The sequence below is a fragment of the Rhopalosiphum maidis genome, chromosome 1 (genome assembly GCF_003676215.2).
Source record: "Rhopalosiphum maidis isolate BTI-1 chromosome 1, ASM367621v3, whole genome shotgun sequence".
In the NCBI taxonomy this organism is placed as follows: domain Eukaryota; kingdom Metazoa; phylum Arthropoda; class Insecta; order Hemiptera; family Aphididae; genus Rhopalosiphum; species Rhopalosiphum maidis.
This window is the reverse complement of record NC_040877.1, coordinates 48,083,177-48,109,520: the sequence shown is the minus strand read 5'-3', so window position 1 is coordinate 48,109,520 and position 26,344 is coordinate 48,083,177. Positions and strand designations below refer to the sequence as shown.

General features: G+C 26.4%; 1 protein-coding gene across 3 annotated transcripts in view; it reads right to left on the bottom strand.

The window, feature by feature from the left end:
- Positions 1-26,344, bottom strand: part of LOC113550676 (lachesin-like) — a 181,233-nt gene that overhangs the window by 15,391 nt on the left and 139,498 nt on the right. For 2 of the 3 annotated variants that reach the window (XM_026952656.1, XM_026952655.1), the window contains exon 3: positions 10,378-10,520. In XM_026952656.1, the coding sequence (XP_026808457.1) occupies positions 10,378-10,520 (143 nt within the window). The remainder of the gene's footprint in view (positions 1-10,377; positions 10,521-26,344) is intronic. The other variant, XM_026952657.1, reaches the window with a different exon arrangement.

Sequence of the window (26,344 nt, the reverse complement as noted above, 5' to 3'; positions counted from 1 at the left end):
ACAATTAATAAGAAAGATTTAATTTTCACGCTCATACTTATGATTATTATCATTGTATTACAGATTATAGTAAATTATTAAGACAATAATACATATTAGGTATTAGTCTACTCTAATAGTGCCATTTGTACTATAAAAGTGATTTCTTCTATAAAATATTTAAATATAATAGATAGTGCAGAAAATATACATGTGCTGGTATGTGCTGTTTTGTACTAAAATTGAGGTTTAGTATTGGATCAAAAGATATTGTATACGATGCGATGGAAATCCATTACGTAATGGGATTTGGTAGGGTGAATATACGTGTATATTCAAATGTATAAACATTCTAGACATACTTCGATTTTTTTTTAGCCTACTTACTGTTCTATTAAAAAACGACTCTTTGTAAAAACTATGTATGATTGGTTTGTATAAAAGTATAGCTTGCATTGTATTTGGAAGAAGAATACAAATATTTTTATTATGTTTATCTAAACTCTTAATTTAAAATGTTTTACATATATAATATAAGTAAATATTTAACTGAATATTTCATATATAAAATCTATTGAGATAATTCATTGACTATTTATGAAATTCACGGGGTTTTTTTTTAATAAAAGTAAATATATAACTAAATATTATAATTATTTCAATATAAAGTATATTTTAAAATTTTGTTAGTCATTTTAAACATTGAAATTAAAATATTTATTCTTAAAAATCAAAGTACATATTTTGTAATCCAAACTTTTGTACATTTAATTAAATGTTTTAATTTTTGTGTTATAATTAAGTTATTTAAATTTACGTTCATAATAAGTAAATAATTTTAATGTTTTCTTTAACGTTTTTCTAATTAAATATTATTATTATCATCTTATATCTGAACATGATTCATTTTTGGTATTCAAATAATACAATTAATATTTTACTATGTATAAATGACCTATAGCAAACTTAAATAGTTAAATGAGATCATTTTTTCCGTTTTACAACACTTTTTACTGTATAGAGAAGGTTTATTTAAGATAATTGGAAAATTGGAGCTGACGTTTATTATACTCTTAGGATATTGTGTTTGCTGGTTTCTTAAAATTACTTTTTGGTCTCTTAGGCATTGTGCGCGTTGTGTGACATTAATGCTTACGTTCTGTAGTCATAACTGAGCGTTTTGTTTACGACGGCGTTCTAAGTAGGCAATCGAGGTGTCTTGATGAGTAAGGTAACTATTTCTTTATAATTTCTTTATGTTTACTTGCTTATCATTTAATAAAAAAACATTGGAAAAGTGCCCGTTTAAATTGAAGTGGACGAGTTGATGTTTTTTCGTTTACACAATTTATTTTTCTTATGATCGACTTAAACTTTTTTAAGGCTTGAAGTTTACGGAATTCGACCCGCGTTTATTCTTTGGGTAGGGCGTTGATGAAAAAAGGAAATTGAGAAATGTACTAGGAATGAGGATTTCACTGGACTATAGGTAAGGGAAAAGCCACCATCGTCTCCTTGTAATTCTTTGTTACATTTATCTGTTTATGTTATCGCAACATCAATAGATGTGTTTTCGCGTTCGCTGTCGACCGAATAGAATATTGGGGAACTTTTCCTCCTCCCTCATTTCTTTATTTTTTACTATGATGAGAAAAAGTATATAACTGGGTCGATCACGTTTCGTTCGTAGTAGAAGTTTTGGCAACTTACCACCATATTAGAAGTCACAGCACGAAGGAAATCGTTTTTCATTTTACTTTATGGACCATGTTAGATGATATTCAATATAAGAGTGAGTAAATAAACACATATACGGAGTTAATTTGATATTGAATATGTGTTTTTAATTAATTAATCAATTAAAGTTATATTATCAATAACAATAATTTTATAAAAATGTATTGTGTAATGTTTTACACACACTGATAAATATTACCGTATTTTCTGTTTTCCTATTTTAGCCTTACGGGAAAACACGATGGTAGTTTTTATATCGTACAGTTAATAGTAGTTTTAGTTTGGTATAAGTATCAGTATAATTTAAGGAGAGGGATCATTGCAAAATAACAACAATAAAAAGTTTAATTTGTGCACGAAAATATACATAAGTTATAATTTTTTTCATACTTTGTAATCGTCAATAATTTCATAGTTGTTTATAACGTTTTTGGTTGTTTAAATTGAATTAACTATATTCCTTTACTTAATATTATATAACAACATGAACTTTGTATAACGGTTATTTTGTTACATTTTAGGTAATTTCGTTACATTGCAAAAGTTACGAAAAAAATTTTAATGTTACGTTGAAATTCGTGTGATAATTTGAAATGTTTTTTGTAGAGACTCATGGATGAGAAAAATAATTGAAATTTCGATCAAAATAATATATTATAAAAAACACGGCGGGTGTAAGAAAAAAAAGGAAAAAGCTGCAGCCTATCCTCGCTGCAGTCGTATACGCCGTGTGCATTCCACAACATTATTTAATAATATATGTCATGTTTGGTGTTATGCGGGGTGATGTCTCGGGTGTTTGGACCCACTGGTCCACGATAGCTGATGGAGGTTGACAAAACGACGCAAGTAAAACGGTTGTCATCACTCAGACGGGGCCGAATGCGAGTTCCGGTCAAACAACGATAACAATAATAATAATATATTTATATCGTATGCTGCAGATCCCGACGAGATCCTCTCGACTAGAGAATATGTTTCGGTGACCACCACCGGAGAAGTCGCGCGCCGATGAATAATAATGCTCGACGGGGAGGGGGGGGGCAAAAGCGGCGATGGCGTTGGCGACGATACCGCAGTGGTGGTGGTGGTGGTGGTGGTGGCGTGCGTGTGGAAAACATCACTCACCCTTGTCTCACACCCTCGCCGGGAAAAAGAGCTCCTTGTTCTCACCCCTTCAACAGTTTGGCGGGCTTTAGAATTATAATGAGACTCGTCGCACCGCACAATGCGACCTTTCAACAAACTATACATATTTTATATAAGTATTGGGATTTGTCAAACCTTTGCTCGCGTATTGCCTTACTACTACGGCCGCTGACTACGCGCACTCCTTATACCGCACTTAGGCCTGCAGCACGTTCTGCGCCGCACTCTTGCCTACCAATACTACGTACTTTCTATGAGTTCAACCTTTAACAACTTGTCTATATATCGAAAGTCGATCTACTGCTAACCTATTTACTGATCTACCTACCCTGTGCGCTGGTTCCGGTCAACGGAAAATCACTAGACGAAAAGACGTTTATTTCGTTTATGTCTCGTGATTCGTGATTTGTGTTTGATTGGCTCACGCCGTAGTGATGTGTATGTAATGCATATGTAGTTTTCATTTGCTGTCACTCGTGTTAATTTGTCAAATTTAATGTTTTAGGTATATTAATTATATAAGTTGCGGATTACTTCAAACGCACACATGGACATTTAAAATATAAATATCGTTACACGTTACAGTTATATAAGTCATTTCGTCTGTCTCAGATTTTTTTATTTTTTCAATGATATTATTATAGCATAGCCGAGTTTTCTATGCTAACAAAGAACTTCGTATTTTATGTATATATATATAGTTCATTATAAACACTAAAATATTTATAAGATTATTTGAATATTATAGTTTATCAAAATATCTTAGCTTGTTAGCTGCCATAACAAGTAATTTGGGAGTTACAAATTATATAGTTTAATATAAAGGGTCTGAGCATACTTAACTTTATTCATTAAGCTAATAATAAAAAGTCAAAGAGTGAAAGGTCAAACAATGATATTATCACATTTTAATTTATGGGCTATTATAACATAATTAAGTTGTTGCTTCTAGCTAAAGTGACAGATAATAAACCTTATTCTTTAGATCCTTAAAAGATAATTTAACTGTTTCTTGTTATTAGCAATAATTAAGTAAATTTATGAACATGAAATAGTTTTCTAAAAACGAGACTATTTATTTTATTGGAATTGGATCCATTTGATATAAAAAAAAGTAAATTTATACTAATGACCTATGGTTTATAATTACTTAAGTTTACTTTTTTAGTTATATTTTTTTATGATATATTTAATGTTGCAGAATTTTTTGTTTATCTTACTACCTCTTTCTATTATATAGTAATATATAATTTATTATATTGTATACTAGTCTAATAATTAATGATGTGAAATACTTTAGACTATCTTATGAGTATTATATTTATTATTAATTATTTTATATTGTATTATTTTTTTTACGTATATTTATTATTTCATTAACAAAATGATTGTATAAATAAATTATAGAAATTATATATATTTTTTTAAATCAATATTATAATCTTCAAATATAATTTTTAATGCAACTATTGGACATCTATAAAATATTGTGCCATTTTTTATAGTATATTATTATTTTTTTAATATATTTATAATTAATAAATAAACTTTTTATTTTTCCATTTTAGCTAGGAATTTATAATTAATACATTTTGAGAAAAATAAACGAATTTTTAACATAAGTTAAATTATTAAAAAATGAAAATTATTTTATTTCTATGCACAGAGCAAATTATGATGACAACATTATATGTATTACAAATATTATGGAATACAATTAAGTGTTCTTATTTGATATTTTTGCAATATTTAATTACACATTTTTACTATAAGCTGTGTTTAAGTTCATTGTTTTGAGTGCAGTCAACTCCAAAACTCAAACTACTGACTCGTGTTAAAAACAATCTTCCAAAAACATTGAAAATGTCAAGAATTCGGAGCAATTGAAAATTCTTTACTTGTCGGCAAATATTTACGGTTAAAATGTTTTTGTGTATCTCCATTTGGCTACCTTTGACAATGATATTGTTTTTTTCCCAGACTACCATTCTTTTGTGTAGTATAATATAATTTGGTTGTTTATATACATATAAATAGCTTTTTGTTTATTTTGTTTATCAACTTTAAACAAAATAAACTATTCAATTCATTTTAATTCCAAACACTGAATAAACTTTCAGAAACCAATAGTTATTATGTCATTTAAATATTATAAATAATATAAAATCTTAATAAATAAAACAATTTTTGTCGTGAATGAAAAATATACCATCATTGACATACCTAATATTGCCGTATTCTTATTGTTTTGACATTTGTTATGTTAAAGTCTTATAGACTTAGAGTTTATATAATAATACAATAATAAAAAAGTTTTATAGAATTTAATAAAAATAATAGACATAGGCGTTTGCAGACTTAGTTAGCGGGGTATATAAAACAAAAAACAAGCAATAATAAGTAATTTTTATAATTAAATATATTTTGTTTATTTAATTTCAAGTAAAATGTTTATAATTATAATCATTTTAAATTAACCTATAAATTCTTAAATATTTGTTTCCTAAACATTTTAAATTTATTTAAATTGAGTTCTTAAAGAAAAAAGGCCTTTTAGGGAATAAATGGTCCCTTTAGTAGTAACACACTCAATATACTATACCATACCATGAAATTTAGTTTGTGATATATGCTAACAGACTGCCTTCGCTCAGAATCGTTTTTTGTATACCTACAATGATATTATATCATTGAATTCAAGTATTACACATTCGTAGAAGTAATTCACTCGGCACTTAATATATAACAGAGTATACCCACTTGCCTATTTTTTTTTTATATCGTGTTAACAGGTTGTCTCTTAAAAATATTCTTTATTATTGTTGTTAATTGTTTTCACGAACTAAAGGTACTTTAGAAGTAAACCGATTTGCTCATGAAGTTATTACACTTAAGCCCAAATACACTAAGCGCTGTATCCAATCTGCCACAGGTGAATTATTTATTTCGTTTGGGATTTTTTGCAAAGCGAAGTACATCGATACCAAAGTGGTCGTCAATTGAGGTACAATCAAATAGAAATAAGATGAGTGGTGTATTTTATGCATATTTGTTTATTTTTTTTTTGAATCGGGTAATAATGCTTGTATAATATTAACTATTAACTGTAACGAGATTTTGTTCGCGTAACCAGAAGAAAATATAAATATTAAAAAAGTATTCAATTTTCGTATTTTAAGAACATTTATATTGCGTGAATTGTGGATCAATTCCTGGAATAAAAACAAGCCTAGAAACTTTTTTTCGAGATTCCAATATATAACGGCACAAAACGAATTACAATATATTCAGTGGTTATCAAGAGTACTGCCAACTACGTCTTATAAACAAACATTTCATATTAAATGTATAATTTATGTAAATCTATATTTCACATAATGTTTTTTTGTAGTAGGATAGGAAATAATTTTTTATTTTGTATTGTGAATTACATTATACATTATACTTATATTGCATTTGAAATATTTATTTTTGCAAATAAACATTTTAAATTTTAATTCAGTACCTATATAATCTTTAAAATTAGGTTTGTGAAATATTATTCTAGTATAATACTGGATCGATGAAAACAAAAAATATCACTATAGAATCTGTGAACTAATTGCTACATTTAGATTAATCCACATTATAATTATTAATATTTAATATAGCACGTTAAAATTAAATAGATTAATCGGGCATTTTTACACGTGTGTTGCGTTAGATTTGCGATATATTTATTTACAAAAGACTGGTTCATAATGTATAATAATATATTATCGATGGTAACACAATCGAGTACAAAGCGGTTTATTTGTGCGCTGAAGAGATTATTTTCACAAGGGCGTAGGGCAAACTAACTGAGGTAGTGGAATTTGGTTTATTAAAAGGGAAGTAAGGTGAAGGAATATGAGGCAGAGAAGAAGTGTAGAAATACGTCCTCTGCAGTTATTCGTCCATGAGTTGTTCCAATTTCAGAGTTGGGAAGTTTTCGTTTCAAATCCGATCATGGCGATCGTTGGTAACCGGTGATGCATGGGTCGATAAGCGGATCAGTGTGTTCGGGAAGTTTATAATGAAAGATGGTTAATACTCTGCGAAAGAGGTTTTTTGGCTACTGTCATTGCGTCTCAAGGCGTAAAATAATTACGAAACTCTGAGTACATTCCATGGGGAGGAAGATTACTAAAACCAATGCTCCGGCCACATGTATAGCCTTGTAAATTACGACTTTTACATTCTTTATACGAAATTAACACATTATTGCTAATATTATTATAATTTTGTTACTTAACAATATCACATTATTCACATTATGATAGGTTTCTTTAACCATTACTTTGTTTCAACAATAATTTCTATACATTAATATTTGATAAGAAATTAAAAAAAACATTATACCACTTTTTTTCTACTTGTTAAGTTAAACTATTGTTTTTACTATAATATCTTTCTTGAATTCAATTATAATATTTATTAAAAAAAGGATGCATTGTAAAAATTGTACTTAGTTGGATGGTGAAAATAAATAAAAATTATCTAAAAATTTTATCTTTTGTAAATAGCTTAAATGTTATTGATGTATCATGTTTCGTTAAGAGGTTTTCAAAAGTGTGTGTGTGATGATATTATTTTTTTTATACTGTTTTATTTATATTCTATTTACTACTTAAATTGATAAAGAAAATAGTCCAAACAACTTAAAAATAATAAAAAGTAAATAAAAAAAACTAGAAAAAGGTTGTACTAACATTAAAATTAAATTAGGTTTTTATATTATCGGACAAATATAGTACTAACAATTTCAGTATAAATTCGGTATTATGGTATAACACACATTTTATAAGTAATAATATTTTTTAACGTAATAGTTGTATTGTTTAATCACATTAGAATACGGAGTATTACATGTAAGTATGTGACATATTTTTTAATTATTGAGCTACGTTTTTATAATTTGTATTTAAAAAAAAAAACATGACAAAATTCCAGTCTTAATTATAATAATATTTTAGATAAAATTTTGATTTTTGTGGTTGAACTGCATGAATATGACAACTAACGACTAAAACGAGTTATATTTATATGATATTTAATAATTTAATAAGTATCAATAACACTTTATTATTTTTTTTTTTTTAATTTTGCACGTTTAAATCGAAGTTTATAATTTAAGTTCGGAAAAATATTCATACGCGTGAAATGTTTATTTTTTAATATATACAATATGTACATAATAGATAAAAATTGCATTGAAATCACCACCAAAAATTCTTAAACGTAACGAATAATTAAAATCTGACAGTGACATCTGTATTGGATGGAGCGTTTCGTTCCCAATTCGAATGTAAATTTATTAAAGCTATCTTTTCCTAATAAAATCAGCTAATTCAATGAAAATTGAAATATAATGTAATCACGACGGTTTGAAAAATGCATAGATTATAATTATAATTTTCAGATGAAAAGCAATCAAAATTTTCAATAAAATAACCAATAAATAATCGATGAAAAATAATTTGGAATTCTACTATTTACAATAACAGTTTAAAATTATTTAAAAAAATTTAAATTGTACACGTGTAAAAAATATTCAAGGGCGTTTACAGAAATCAATAGTTTTGATTTATGTATGTAATGCAAAAAAAAAAAATCTTTTAACTAAATTTACCGCAGAAAATATAATGAATCCAGAGATTGTACTATTTGACTTGCATTTAACAATCTTTAATTGCAAATGTGCAGTCAGTCATTCGTGTATAATATAGAGTGTAACTTTATAATGTAAAAATATATAGTTAACATTGGCGATGCCAAGTTCCAAGTTGGGTTAACATGTGGCAATGTTGCGTATTTAAAAGCATTAGGTATCTGAGTTACTGTTGAAGCTATCATCATTTCGATTGACTGTTAAAAATGAACAGAAGTATCTATCTAATGTTATAATGGTTGCGCAATGGGATGAACTTACAATATTTATAGAATTTATATAATAAAAATATACTTACGTAATATTTTTTTTTGAAATTGCATTGACCGAAACTATTTTTTATAAATATTTTTGATGTTTGTATAAATAGAATAATTATTGTAACAATGGGATAATTTTGTAGTAATATTAATAAACAAAATTAATTTAATATTATCTGTGAAGCTTAAATTTGTTTGGCTACCTAATTATTACAATTATGTATCCGCAACTGTACGCGGACATACTTAGTTAGCTATTAAAATCATCCTCCTAGGTTTTTTTTTTTAAGTTCGCCGGTAGTTTTGGGCTAGCTTATAACTTAGCATTTCTCGACATAATTTTATACAAAATAACAAATTAAAATAATATTTCAAATATTTAGTGTATGCATTTTTAACATTATTCAGCTGATCGCTGTTTTATATTAATGCTCCACTCTTATTTTTTACATATACTTATTAGGACATTAAGAATTTTTTTTTATTATTGCACAATAATATACCAACTACCTATAGATAATTTAAAATAATAGAATGAGTTTAATATTTTAGACTAAGATTATTAACTAAAATATCAAATTATTATTTTAAAAAGATAACTGGGTTAAAAGTTTATTTATATTTGAAAATTGATAGGGAATACAAATAATTTGTGAAATTGTACTTATAACTTTTGGAGAGTCAATTATTTTGATACATTATAATAAAATACACATATAATAAAAAGCTTTTAATATTTAAAATGGGTTTGTTTTAATTATGAGGGCTATAACATTGATTTATGTACAAAATATATTAATTGACTTGTTAAATACAACATTATATTATAAAACTTTTCGAATATGAATTAAATTTCAATTCATATATTAAAGTAGTAAATGTTTATGCAAAATCGTGAACTTGAATAATAATAAGATAAATATACGATTTTAGAATAGTAAGGTATTTGAAGTTAAAAAAAAAAAAATATGTTGTTTTAAGGAAATATAGGATCTAAGATTGTATCTTTTAGTATCAGAGAGACATGCAAGTTGCATGAAAAAATAATAAATGGTTTGCTAAAACCTAGTGGACCGATTATGGGCCACTAAATCATATTATTTAAAGGACTATTAGATTACTATCGATTAATTGGTATTTTTTAATGTTTGTTTATGATATCTGGCATTACTGGCAAAAAAAAAAAAACGAATGATATAATGGGCATTTAACAGAAACTTAAGATCTTGACCTAACAAAAACTTTAGTTTCAAGAAAGTACGTTCTAAGTGCAGGTTTTATACATTTGAGTTATTTTCAAATGGCCCTACTACGTATTATTATTTATACAACTGATCAGACTAAACGAAAGTTGTCAATAAAAAAATTATTTTTTTTTTATGAGAAGAATTATCGTTTTTCAGTGCTCTGCGTGCATAGAGCTAACGTGGTGCAAGTCTATGTAGAGCATAGTGTAGATTTAGTGTAAAAGGTGAGAAATTGTGCAGCGCTGGTGATAGACGAAGCCGTGGTGCGAAGAATAATTTCATTTTTTTTTTATGATTCATAGTTACTGATACCGACCCTGGCTGAAGTGAAGCCGCCTTCGGGAGCACTCACCCTGTTACCACCGATATTGTTGACCACACACGTGAATATCGCGTCTCGGCCCTGGGCAATAGTCACGTTTTCCAGTGGAAACAAAAAATCTGGCTCGAAACCATTCACTGAAACATACAACAATATAATATGGTTATTATCGACAACAGGCATCTCGTGATATATTATTAAATCACGTAAAGTGTCTCCACAGCAAATTGAAAAAAAAAAATAGCCGGGATTATTGTCCCTAAGTGTTTTTACAATCTTGTTCCCCCTCAAAAGTCACGAGATATTAAATTATTTTTCTTCTGTTTTCTTATTGTTTGTCGTATTCGACATGGGCTAGTAAATAAGTTCGTTTTGGTTCGGTACTAACAGTACGTGATACATGTTGAACAATTCTAGAGTTGTACAATATTTTGTTATTAATTTTAACGTGGTATCTGGTAAAAAAAAGTTCAATAACATAATAATCCTAAAAACAGTTAAAATTCCAATCTAATTTACACATTTTTAGAAATTCAATTTGTTTTCGTATGCATAATATGTCATGTATGTACACATCGTAAGTGGGTATGTACTATATTAATTTAGTGTTTGTTGTATTTTATTATTATTATTATATTGTATTTATAATATAGTTTGTACAAGTTAATTTACAATGTATTGAAATAAAAATGTTGAAAATATATTTAATAACGCAATCAATAAAATTGTCAGCGTATTCCATTGATATATTAATTGTTGTTCATAGCGTACTAGAAAATAACAATTATTATATCATTTTCGTGATGGGTAAATAAACAAAAAGACTCAAGTATGCTGCCACCATTAATTATCGTTATACGGTCTATTCATATTATAATGATAATTTAATAATATTGTTTGTTATACTAATTTTGTAAATAAATTATAATTGACGCATTCAATGTTATTTTTTGCACTTAAAGGTCGATTCTGGTTTATTCAAAGGTTTAAAGGTACACAATATGTGATTAATAGCACCGGAAAATATTTACACGTCGACGATGAGCACATACGATTACCCGAGAAAATATGTGAAACAATAAAATTATGTCGGTACCTACCTATAATAAAAGGCGCAAACTGCAGTTAGCTTAATGCAGAAACAACTGGATACTTTTTTTTCGAGAATACAAGCATATAACTCTCGCACTCACGCGGTACTGAAACGACCACATCTAATAAAATTCAACAATACAAGAGACGCAGTAAAGCATGTGGTTTACCGTGTATAATATCTATATAATATATTATAGTAATCTATATGCACATGTACGTGCATAATAATATAAAGGTTATCGTGCTGCAATATACCAAGTGGGCCTTTAGTATTTACCTTTGATCGAAATTTGTGTATGAGCGTATGTGAAACGATTTGCAAGGTTTATTTCTCGAATGGACGGACGAGTAGAAAAAATAATAATGATAAAAATGTTTGGAATAACAAATACCTCACGAGTAGACGTATTCCACGAAAAACTGCGGCGCTGTTCGGTCGCCGTACGCTCGCACTCAGCCACCGATAACCACATTAATTAATTGCGATAGGGTATACATATACACATTGGGCAAATTAAAGGGTAGGAAAACGAGTATTCTGATTTATGGGAGCCGGACCACCCCCAACTGCCGTCGACCGACGGTCCTGCGGTCTCTACGTCTCCTCGTCCTCGTCCTCCTCTTTTCGCCAACCGTTGTAGCGGAGCGATCCCTTTTCGAAAACCAATGTCCACGGGGCCTTTGCACATAAAAACACATGTTTCGAAAACAAACTTTCGTGAATTTAATTGAAAACGTCTGATTTAATTTATAAGCGAGCCCTACGCGCTAATTTTTACTTGTCTCGCGCCAAAAAAAAAAAAAAAAATTAAAATAAAAAAATAAAACACTATTTGTCATTACACCGTGTAATTAATTTTTGTTCAACTTGCTTATTGAACTTCAATTTATTTTTACAATTTCAAAATTGTTTTAAATATTTTATAAGGTGATATAAAGCCTGTTCTCATTATTGACGTTATTACAAACTACCAATTTTAATCCTTTGAATGTCAATGGAAAAATAATTAAAATAATTAATTTTAGATTCTGAGTGGAGATATGTATGTATTAATTTTACAATGATATGTGTGTAGTTTTCTGTCTGTTAGCATCTTTTGGGACAGTAAAATTTTAAATTATCAGCTTTGGGGTAGTTTCTAGTAGATAATTGAATTTAGTTGGTACTTTAGGGGATCAAAATAAAAAAATTCTCAGTGCTTTTTAAAATAATCAGGACAAACGGGAATCTTTACGCAAAGTTAGTATTTTAATTTTTAATTAATTTTGTTTTTTTTATTATAAAAGTAAATACTTGAATTTATTTTCACCAAATATTTATAAATATTTATATTTTTATTTTCTGAATATAGTAAAATTATCTAAATTTTTAATACTTGCACACTTAACACTGCTTTTTATAGGCATGGAAAATTTTAGATTTTTTTATGATAAAAAATGATTTGTTTCTTCAGATTATTGACAATTTTTCCGTATTAATTGTTCTTATGTATGTATAAAAATATTAAAAATACACTGGTACAATTTATTATTGAATATTACATTTTTATATAATTCGCAAAAATTAAAATGAAGAAACTACAAATATTTGTTAATAACAAAATCGTGTGTAGAATATTTAATTTTATTTAAATATTTCTCATAAGTAGTTCCTTCTGGAACCAAAGAAAGGAAACACAATTATTTACTTTAGACTTTTCATCCAGAATAGGTTTTTGTATAAGTACAATGATTTATAATTGAATTTAAATTTAACACATCTATTGCAGTAAAATACACGAAACCTACTGTACAGCAAAGTAGTTCTCACTAGCCAATCTTTTTTAAATTTCAATATATTTTTAAAATTTTCTATTTTCTATTTAAATAACGATAATAAATATCCATGTCATATTAAAAATAACTAATATATATACACCTATTATAGTAAACATCTATTAAATTAATTTATTAGTTTTATATCTTTAGAAAATCAATAGCTGATTTTAGTTTAGTTAAATTATATTATAATGTTTTAAATACTTTATTATTAATTTATTGATAATTAAATATTTTGATAATTTTTTATCTTTGAATTCTATTAATTTAATTCATATTTTAAAGTTATGGGTGTCACATGATTAATTTCTAATTATTTTATTAAAGGCCGTTTAGCCTAAGATAAAACACAGTGTACAAAAATACAAAGCTTAAAAATTCTGTTTAAAGCCTAATTATTTCATGTAGTCAAATCTCTGAATGTAAGTTTGGAAATTAATAATACGAGTATGGTCTTAAATCAATTAAAGAACATAATTTTCAAAATAATTTCCATACTTGTGTATTCATTATTATATTTACGATGACAAGTCATATTTCTCATATCCATATCGACTTGTTCCTTAGCGAAACGCATATTTCTGATTTATGTATGTATATGAGCATACCTTTCTACGATATTCTGTGGAAACGTCATAGGGTGGAGAACATCATACCAAGTAGATCTAACGATGCATTATAAAGTATCTTAAACGATAAAATATCTTACAATAGTAGATAGGAAAGTATCTGAAAGGAAAATTTTCGAGGAAATGTTTATAAATCAGACTTTTATGTACTTCAAAACACACGGCTTAATTACAAATATATTTTTGTAAAGTTGAAATTCGTGTTATTTTGTAATTGTAGATTTACAAGAATAATTTATTTTTAATAGAAATAATTTGATCTTTACAATTATCATATTTGCAAAATGGTATTAGGGCATCAGGTTAATTAGATTTTAATGGTTTATCACTATTTATTGTTTGAGATAATATTGTAGGTAATAAGTTATAAAGAACAACTAAAATTCTATACAAATATGATTTTTAATAAAAACATTAAAAAATAGAAACTATGAAATAAAACGAAGATCATCATATAAGAAATAAGAAGTATGAAATAGGAGTTTTATTTGAGATACATTTTCACGATATAGTGTAACGACGAGTAGGGTAAATAGAAAATTAATGTTTATGTTTAATCATGTTGACTTTAAAACGTATAAAATATTATATTGTAATAATATTAAATTGTTGTTAGAAAGTATCGTGCAAAAAAAAATGGTATAATTTTTTATTATTATCATTATTCGGACACTAAAATGTATACGGCGCATATAATACATACATTTATACATATAAATATATATATAGATATATAGAAACAAATATATATCTATGTATATGGATATATAATAATATCTACATATTATATGGTATATGTATGTGTATGTATAAAGTATATACTATTTGTGCGTGTATATGTAAGAGCTTCCCGGAAAGCGTTATTTTTTATCGTTTTTCGAATTCCAATCGCAGCAACAGTGGCAAAGACAAGTCGTCGTCGTCGTCAGCCCATACCCACCCTTCGGATCAGACGTTGTCGTGTATAAATAAACGATTACCGAAATAATGGGCCGTTACACGTTTTGTATTTAAATTCGATTCCGTCGATTACTCTTTGTGTTTGTTTTTTTCTATTATTTCTCTCGGAGGGGTGTACGCGCACATTCCAAGTAAGATCGTCGCCTCCATGTCCTCAACGACGGCGCGGTGGTGTCAGTGTAGCAGCGGAAACTGTGACAACAGCTACGTCCTCGTAGTGCATTTCTCCTTAACACCATCCAACACCGGATTTCAATAAACGCAAAAACATTTTTAAATGTGGAAACGGGTACATAGATGAAAAAAAAAAAACAGTTTTCGTTGACGATGACGCGGCGTCGCGACCCTTGCGGGTCGAATAATAATTGTCCGAGACGGAACGAAGAAACCGATGAAATAGTATACAGCATGTGATAGGATAGAGACGGGAAACGAAATTTTTCAGACACCTTTTTATATAGGAAGTAAGAAAGTGGATAGTATAAAAAGTGAAAATGCCGGACACGTCGTGTACAAGCTATGTCTTACACGTCATGAATTCGAAAAACAATTTTAGGTGTTTAATAATGGTCTCAATTAGATTTGATAACATTTATATGACTAAAATCATATATATATATTTTTTAAGTAACATAGATAGAAACATTTTTTACACAGTGTTGATAATATAGTTTACTAATAATGCTCAAATTTATTTATTGACTTTTTTCTGTAAACCTATACACTAATACACCTATACACTACAAACACACTATAAATTATAAGATAGTCTTCAGTTAAATATTATTTATAAATATTGATTTTCCTTTATAAATTAACACCTTGAAATAATCCAATTGTGCAATTTTTAAATTATAGAAATAATGCTTACGTGAATAAATTGCTGAATATTCCTATAAATATAACTTAATCATCAGCATAAAATAAATGACTGATTTTTGCAAGAGTACATACTATTTAGTTAATAGGATATATTTATTGTAATTTAAATTTTTTAAATGTTTATAATACTATAGAAATAATATTTAACTTGTAAAATAATTGTAGATTTCATAATAATTATATAAAATACAATTACTAATTATTTTTTTTTTTTAAATTATTTTTCAAAGTAGTTGCTCATAAGACAATTAAGTAAATATTTTGATTTTATTAGATATTTCGATTTTTAATGTAAATTTATAGCAATATATGAATAGATGATTATGAAAAGCCTTTACAAGTGCCTAGTGTAATTAATAATTTTAAATTATTAGATCCTTTTAGGAAAATCCAGTTATTATAAACTAAAATTATAATTTAATGTTTTTATAAAATAACTAATGAAATATATTTATTTTCATGATTGATATGATACTAGTTGAAGTGTTATTACTATTTTTTTTTTTAAAAACTAGAATTATTTAAAAACCAGTTACGTTTGATATACGTCCATATTACATAACATTTATTTCATTATTGGGTTATAAGTCAATGATAATTGTTTCAATTCTCCGTATGGCTTCTTTTTCATAGTTATTTGATATTATGATTACTGTTATTAATACAAAATAATTAAATACAGTATATAAGTTATAGTAATCATATGTATAAATATTAAGTTGAATACTATACGCATGTTTGGAAATCATAAATAATAAATACAATACGATATAATAATTATACTAGAACATTTACAATTTTTCAAACTAAAATATAAAACCTCATGGTTTTTAGTTAGATTTCCAGCAGTTATTTATATACTATTTTTAGGGTGAACCAATAAGTAGTCATAACAGAAAACAAAATGCCATGTGAAGATGTTTCCTACTTAAAATTATTTATATATAATATATGAAATGAGTTTTGCTTGCCGTTTCAGCCACTCAAACTACGAGTGCAGTTCTGTTTCACGAGCGAGAATTCTGATGAATGCTCGTGTGTACACAGGAAATTAAGATGAAATGAGTTGTGCATAATTAGCAAAGTGCTTGAAGAATAGATGAGGTTGAGGGCGTGGACGGTGGTTCAATGAGCAGATTCACGTTCTCTTTGGATCTATGTAATAAGCGGTAGAGACGTTTATGAATGGTGTGCATGGTTTCCAACGAACCGCAAAGGAAAATGGTAAAGCCGGATACGGGAAATCGGACGGCAACTACAGTTCGGCTGAATGGTTAGTGGTGGGAGGGGATGGGATCATGTAAGTGCTCGTTATATTCCCATGGGAGTTGTATAGAACCTCGATCTTGAGCGGTTTTCTTATATATATATAAAAATAAAAAAGGGAGGAAAAAGAACAAGATAAAAAAAAAAAAAAAATAGGATACAAAGTTGATAGACATTGGTTGACTTTTACTTTTCAATACATGATTCTTTTCGCCTCTCATCACCACCATCTCTGCGGTACAGACGGTAGTAAAGTGTGTCTGTGGATGAGTTCGACAAATGTTTACTCATAAAACAAAAGCATGTGTTTCCCCGCGGTTGTGTCGATGGCGGTATACAGTGGTGGTGGTGAATTTTTTTTTTTTTTGAGAAATGATTTCTGAAAACGAGATGGAAAAATGCTCGGGGGACATTTTGACGGGATCGGAGGCTATCCAGTCGACGATCGGGAAAAGTTGTGCGTTTCGGTGGGCGAGAGGAGAATTGTTCTCGACAACAAAAACACCCCCCGCCGCTGGATTTGGGCGGCTCAATGTGACGGTCTCCGGGGACTATTTTTTTTTTATGTGTCTTCATGTTGATTGCTCGTGCCTTATACTGAACACAAAAATTAATCTTGTTACAATATGATTGCTGTTGTCGTTGAGTTTTATAAGCCGGCCTGAAGTCGTTACATAACGTATTATCATTTATAACTGGCTAAAAGTGTTGAATACTTATAGCCGTAAATTATACGGTATAAATGTTTGATAAGTTCTACGCTTATGAAATTCAATAATGAATCTATACACGTTAACCATTTTCAACCATTATTGCTGAGTTTTATATGGACGTCTATAGTTTTAGATTTGATGTCAACTGATGAATGTATTAGTTTTTAATCGATTTTTGTAGGTATGAACTAAAACATTGAATACATAAAACATAATATGAAAATGAAATATGATAAAATGTATGTAATATTTACTTCAAATTGTTTAAAAACAAAGTGACTTTTGCTAGACGGAAACGTTTAGCATTTCAGCAATATTTAAAAAATGTTGATAGCTAAATAATTTAAAGTTTTTACTGATAATTTATTTCAGTTATGTTTGTATAGACAATAAATAACTAAGTGTTGATTGTGATTATTTATCGTATTCACATTTAATATTACGATGCATAATTTTACATTACGTACCTTTTATCATAACATGTTATTTGAAATATTCTGGATACAAATAAATACTTTAAAGTTTAAATCAATATAAATTACAACTCTTCAACCACATTTAAGGATTAGTTAATAATAATAAATTATTTAATTGTAAAACACTGAAACATTTTCAGTTTTAGGTATAAAATCATGGTAATATGAGACAATTGCGTTAAATTAAGTTATATTATAATATGATCATTTGAATAAGTTTATTAAACCTACACGTTAGGGATTACTTTAATGGAATAATGTTTGTCGTTGAATATTTATAAGTAATAGGTATATACATGTTTTTTTTTTATCCCAAATTATATTATTGTGAACTATAAAATTTAATTTTACTCCAATCATATATATCATGTGCCATGTGTATTTATTCGCGTTAGTTATATTAGTATATTTAACAGTATGGTATAAGCAAATAAAGTAATGTTATCAATAACAAAGTTACACTGTGGTTTAATGGAATGATATTATTGAATATAGCGTGTAGTGCGTTCTATTTTCGAAACACTGAAATCGTACATTCAGAGAGCATCACTGTTAATGAGTTGTATCTAGGTAGAAATTTAATTAGTTTTGGATCATTATGTGTTATGTCCACGACCACTCTCTGATCTCATCAGCAGTTTTCAAATTCCGTAAAAGATTTCTTCAACAAGTAAAAACAAGAAACTTTCATCAGTATGCACTAACTCTCCCTCCTATCTGGGTACCAGAACTTCTCTTTACTCACATACTCACTAGTTGTAATTTTCCACAGCAGTATGAAGGAAAACCTATCAACATTCTTTTGATTCTGTAAACTATTGACCCTGCCTGTGGCGAGTTTTTCACGTACTGTTCGTTAAAATAACACACACACTATTAATATTTACATTTTTAATTTCAGAATGTTTCAATTTATTTTAAAATGTCCGATGAAGTTAAAATTAAAAAACTATCTTGAGATATCTACTATGAATTCATTTTAACTTAACAGAGGTATATATGTAATTTGATTTAAATAACACCGGTAACCTATATTATTATGCAGGTATAAGAGTATCGTATCAACTATAAAAATAAGTGCACGTATTCAAACTATCAACGATGAATTTTATTATTAATATTGCGTTTAACAACAAATTGTATCGAAAATGTATTGAGAATAATTATTATGTATTATAATTTTATGTAAGCATTATTAGATCAAACCACATTATATATTTTTACTGAATAATGTATTGTAATAATCCATTTTTAAGATTTATGATGTAAAAATAAATTATATATATATATCAAAGAAAACTTGTGAAAAAACTAAGTTTATATTGGTTGGTTATTTTGAGATAAATTACTACGTTCTAAAAACCGCGTTAGCGTAAATCATACTTAATACGTTTAAAATAAGGGATCCGTAGGACTTCAAGCATTGGGCGTGCTTTTGAAAATCTGCCTGTGGGTGATATTAATAAAAATATGCTTTTTCCACGATAATCCAGTCACGGAGTTTTCGGGGGTTAAAACTAAACGTATTTTGGAATGAAAAAAATAGTCTGAAATACAGAAAAAATGAAAATCTTTCCGTAGAATTCTTTTTGAATATTTTTTTTCTGTATATCTGATATTTTTTTACGCATATATGCGCGCGCGCACACTCACTCGTACTCACATAAACATATACATAATATATGATATTTATATATGTAAAAAACTACAACATAGAAACGAATAATTTATTCTTGAAAGAGAAAACCATGGATGATGAGGCTGGCGTCTAGGCTTTTAAACAAAAGAATTGGCAGGGATGCGGTCTAAAGGTTTTAAACAAAAATTCAAATAAAACCGTGTTCATATACTACAGTTTTAATATATTTGAAAGGTTTGTTAAAGATAAATATTATGCTAATGGATGTGTCATTATTAAATGGGAATATTATTAACCACTCACCAATACTGATGTGGTGTATATTGTCTATATAATTATTATCGATTTGGACAATAATAATTGAATATACATCGAGGTACCTCTTCGTGTTGATTCTTTTTAACAATTCCATTAAAATATTGAAATAAATACGTTGTTAATAAATGTAAGATATTTTTTTTTAAACCACTATAACACGCAAAACATTGTATATTATACCACATTAAAATAAATATTTTTGATAATTCCTAACTAGCCCTAATAAAATACCAAAAATGGCTAACAACATAATTAAAACAATTACTAATTATAGTAAATTATTTATGATGATTTAATTTATGATGTTCTGGGATAGCATTTTGAAAAAAATAAATGTATGACCGTATTTAACTTATTTTTAATATAATTTCAAATGTGTAATGTAAGAAATAAATTTATTGGTCTCAAAATACTGTTTTTATTTTATTATTAATTCGCTGCAATAGTTGTTTAGGACCAAGAAGTGTACCAAAAGTTTTAATTACCCTTGAATATTGATTGAAAAACAAGTAAAGTTGTAACTTGGAAAACGTAATTCTTACATTTTCTCAGTACACACATTTTCGTGCGCAAGGAAAAAACTAACACAACCACTTTGTATTTTCATGAATTTTACCAAGCTCAATTTTAAATATATAATCATACTTAGTTTTTTTTTTATCAAAGACATCAGTACAATTTAATTGATGAATTTAAAATGACGTAATAAGCTATCATATATTTTTTAAGTTAATTATTTTTAAAACCACAAGATTACAAGTATAATACCATGTATTATTTATATTACTAACATTTAAATGTTATTTCATAATATACCTACTGTGTAATTTTTAAAAGTATAAAAATGTTATGTAAATTAAGATAGAATAAGGCGAAATATTTAATTTTTTTATAACCGATGAAAATTTAAAAATAATTAAATTAAATTTTTTACTTTTGGAAATAACAAATGATACAAATAATCTAATAAATATAATAAACAAATAACATTGAATTACAGTATTATAGTGAAAGCTATAATAAAAAACAAATGAAAAATAAATAATGATAATAATAATACTCATAATAATATTGTATTATAATGAACTATTCTTCACTCGAACTGTGTTACAAGAAGACTAAAGAAACTAAGTATTTGAACACAATTTGACGATTTCTATCAATGGCACAATTGTCGTGTTTATCGTTAATTAAACCTAGTTGCTCATCGTTGTTTTATTAAATCAGGCGTTCAATTTAGCAGAGTGGTTTCATCATTTTGAATAATATCAATAATAATTTATGACAATATTTAGTTGCAAGTCATTGAAATGCAAACGATATTTTACGAGTACACTGAATAGGTTTTTATTCATTAAAATAGTTTGTTATCTTTGCAATCAACCAAAAAAGTACATCACGTAGATAAAATGGTCGCCAAACTAATTGTTAATAAATTATAAAATATTTATGTAATATATACACGTTAGTTATAGCTTTATAATTTTAATTATTTTACTAAAAATTAAAATTTAATAATTCTAGGATTGTATATGTAATATGTATACAAAATAAAAGCCTGTAATGGGATTTTATTTTATTGTTAAATTGTTTTTAATAATTTGAATTCTTTTGTTAGGTAATTAATAATTATAAATTATTCTTAATAAATAAACTGTTTAAACTTAGCTAAGTTAACAAAAAATACAATATAATTCCATACTAAGAATTAATAATAGTTCATTAAATGATTATATACGTTATATAATTTGTTTTCATGTTCTTAAAAAATAAGAAAACTGATGTATAATATAAAACCAATAAGTATAGTATAAGTATAATAGAATAGAAAATATTGAATTGACTGGATAGATTAGAATAATTTAGTTTTACAAAAAAAAAACCAACTAATGTCGGCTTACATGAATAATTGATGTATTAAATGAATTTATAGTTTATATTAATGATGTCAGTTTTAACATTAATTGATTCCTTAAAAAATAAATTATTGTAAATTTCAATATATTATATCATTATTATATTCAAGTACATAATAAATTATTATTTTCACTAACAAATATCGTAATTTAAACATAAAACATTTTTACCAGAATTACTTACAAATACAGATTTTGTAATTGTATTTTTAAATTTTTTTTTTACGGTTTATTGATTCAGTTTGTAGAGTTTTTTTTAAGTTAATTAAAATGTTGTATTGTAAACATTTTAATTTAGTAATAAAAAGTAAAACATTAACAAGTAAAAATAGAAGTGAAAAAAAATAAAGATATTAAGTACGATATAGACGTATTGTTTTAACAAATAATTGTCGTATAATAAAAATATTTATATTTTAAATTTTTTAAATACTCATATATAAAAAAAACCTGATAATTTCAATTGTGTATTGTGTATTATTTAATTTAAATTTAGATTCTATTTATATAATTTACAATAACCTAACGTAATTCAAATCAAAGTGTACGTGATTTATTTGCATTGTATTCAGTAGATTAATATTCAATGCAATGAGACAAAACGGAATTGAATGCTTTATATAGCTCAAAGAGAATAGTACATTGTACCTATATTTGAAAGTTTATAGTAAGTTTATTATAATAGTTGAACGTTTAAACTTAACTGGCTTAAACTGTGAAAAATTGAACCAATAACAATTACCTAGATTATTCGTTTATTCACTTGTATGCACTTTTATCACATTTAATGGTGTACCCATTCAGTTATAACAGTATACTTATAAATCATATCATACAGAATTCCAATAAAAATTTAAAACTTGCATCGTTTAATTTTTAATTTTTGGATATTTAAAAATTGTGAGCTGCTTGCATTGTTTATTTTTAATTTTTTAGCCAAAAAAAAAAAAAAATACCTAGTCAATAAAGAACTTAATGGGGTTATTAAATTTTAATTAAAAATATATATTATGATGTTTTATTATACGTTACGTTTATATTCACTCAGTCATTATAATACATTAACAATTATTGTTATAGAGCAATGAACGTGCTTTTATGTATACTAAGAAGGTAACATTGAAATTGTTTGAAGTCAGAATAGTGTATGGTGTACCTAAATAAAAAAGTTATTAAATTCAATGATTTAGCACATCGTTTATTTTTTGTTTATAATAGATATGAAGTACAATTTTAAAATAAATAGTTATTAAATTCAATGATTTGGCACATCGTTAATTTGTTGATTACCTATAATACAAAATACTGTTTCATTGTTGGGTAAAATATAAAGTATAATTCAAAAGTTTAGTTTGCATTAAACTCTATTAAATATTAATAATGAATTTTTCATATAAACATTTACAATTTATATTTGCGAAAAAAAAATGAAGCAATTTTCATATATTTTAAAGTAAGCAGTAATTTATGAAATAAGAATAATACATCTTTAAAATTAAAGCATTAATGGCTTAAGAAATTTAATTCTTATACGATAAAATAACCGAATTTAAGTATTTAAATGAATAGTCAGATAATTATTATTATATTATCTTATTGAGATTTGCTCTTTATTTTTAATTAAGGTTCTATATAGATTTTGGATTAAGAAAAAATGTTTATAAATTTAAATATTTTTTTTTGTTTTTACTTCAACACAATCAGTCGGATTATGAAAGTAGGAGATTAATACTCCATGCTGTTCAAATATAAGGCAACTGCGTCAAAACACCAAATTCAATTTTTCCAATTCAAAATAAATATTAAGAATAATTGCAAATGCACTCAAATGGTATAGAATCGAAACCTTTCATATAAATTTCAAACTCTATAGTCAAAATTTACACTAATCAACATTTCCAACCTCCCTAATATTTTATGTTTTTTTTTATCGTTATAAATTAATGTTTAATATTAATATTTTATTTTTTTATTATAATAACAATCCACAGATTTTGTTGCCATTGGACGTAATAGTGCATTATATAATTTATTATACATTTATATAATTTATTATATTTATAGTTAGTTACTTAATAATGGTGAATATGATTTTTGTTTGTTTTAGAATCGGTAGAAATTGGCTGACTTTGATAATATTTGCTGTATCTGGACTTAATATTTCCACTATATGGTCGGGTATTTGAAATTTCTTCTCTCTGTGTTATGGATAATATTACATGGTAATAAACTTGGGAAATATGGAGGCTTTTATGTTTTAAAAAGTATATTAATTTAATATTTTATAATTTGTAAACAGTTTTTGAGTAGAATAATTAATAAGTATTTGACAATGAATAGTACATATATTTTATGATTTATTTAAAACCATTACTAAGAATTATTATCATTGGTACAAATATTATTTTAAAACTCAAAAACTTCATGTTTAAATTTTGATTTAGATAAATCGACATCAAAATTTAAAAAAAAAATGTCATTGCTAATTCAATTTACATTAAAAATGTATCTTTTCAAATTCATTATTGAAAATTAAAAACTGAAGGACCATGCTCCGTGAATGAATTATCACTTTGTATAATATACTTACATATAGTTGTGTTAATTGTTATTTAACTGTTTGATTTTCGAAATATTATGATTTAAGATGGTGTATATGTTATCTGTAACCGGATTAACCCAAAGTCACTATTAATAGAAAAATTTTGCACGATGCACATTCATAGTTTAAGTAAAACCGAATAAGCATATGATTGTGTTTGTAATAGTTATTATTCTGTTTTGGGTGAACGGTTAAAGTGACTCGATTTGAAACATAAACTATTTACGGAAATGGCGTTTCTACGTGTTTGTTTATCTGTGGTACTGTGGTAGGAACAAACGTATTTCGATCGAGACACATTTACCAATTTATCCGGTCGGAGCATCTGTGGGTAAATTATTAACTGTTGAACATCCAGCGTAAATCCTCAAGTAAGCTCACCGTCGCGACCCTACGATATGTTCTCGGTCGCAACATGGCTTCCCGTAGAGTAAATCCTACTAAGTAAGTCTTAATAACTGACCTCAGGAACTTCCCCTTTCCGATGGCTGTAACCTAAACCAAAACGTCGATTTTATTTTTTGTTATGTTTTTGAATATTTTAAAAACTTTTATACTTAAATAATATAGCTCATTTGAACTATAACCAGATTAATTATAGTACATACAAACTATGGGTTATTGAGTTTATTCACAAAAATATAGCAGATATATTATCATATACATTTTTTATTATTGATTTTAAGCGCTATTTTTAAATTATTAACGAGATCACGTAGAAACTTTGTACAGTTTAATATAAAGAGTTCCTATTTATTAAGCTGTACTATTAATATTAATATATACATTTTTATGCTATTTTACTTATTTTTGTATAATTTAATATAAATATTACTTAAGCGAACATTTTATTAATAGTTAATTTATTGTAAAAGTTTTATTATGTGATAAGTTGTTAATTTAATAAAAAATTGTTTTCAGTTGTTACCAGTTAATTTTTCACAACTAAATGTGTGTGGGATTTGTATTTATGCGATGCTAGAAATTATTTAGTTATTATACATGGTAATTTGATCACAAGTGGTAGAAATGTGTGTTAAATTTATGTATGTATTTTATTTTATAATTTGGCTTTTAAGATTTGAATTATGAAAAAGATAAAAATGCAGGAAAATATAATTAATGAATAATAATATAATTATTACAATTTTTAATTATTTTTAAATAATATAATTTGAACAACAATTTTTACTTATTTATATATTTTTCTATATTTTTATTCAAATTTATTTTTCAACTGGACTTAACTTTAGAAGTTTGTTTAAAACTCTAAACTTTGGTTTTTGATATTAAAATACTTTTATTTAAATATTTTAAACATTTTAAACGTACCATAAATTTAATAATAAATTATTTATATTAGATCCGATTAAAAATTAATTCATACGATTTAAAATTATTTAAGCATTGCAATAACTATATTTCAGTTTAATTAACAATAATTAATATTTTTGGAAAAGTTATTGGGATCAGAATATTATTTTTTTTTTTTTTTTTTTTGAGATTTCCGGGCTTTACTGAGACAATTCAATTTGGAGGCCCAAAATATATAAAATATAATTAATAGTTAAGAAAATATATTAAATGAATAATATGAAAAGTATTACATACTAGTTAATTATAAGTTAATGGTTTTCAAAACGATGA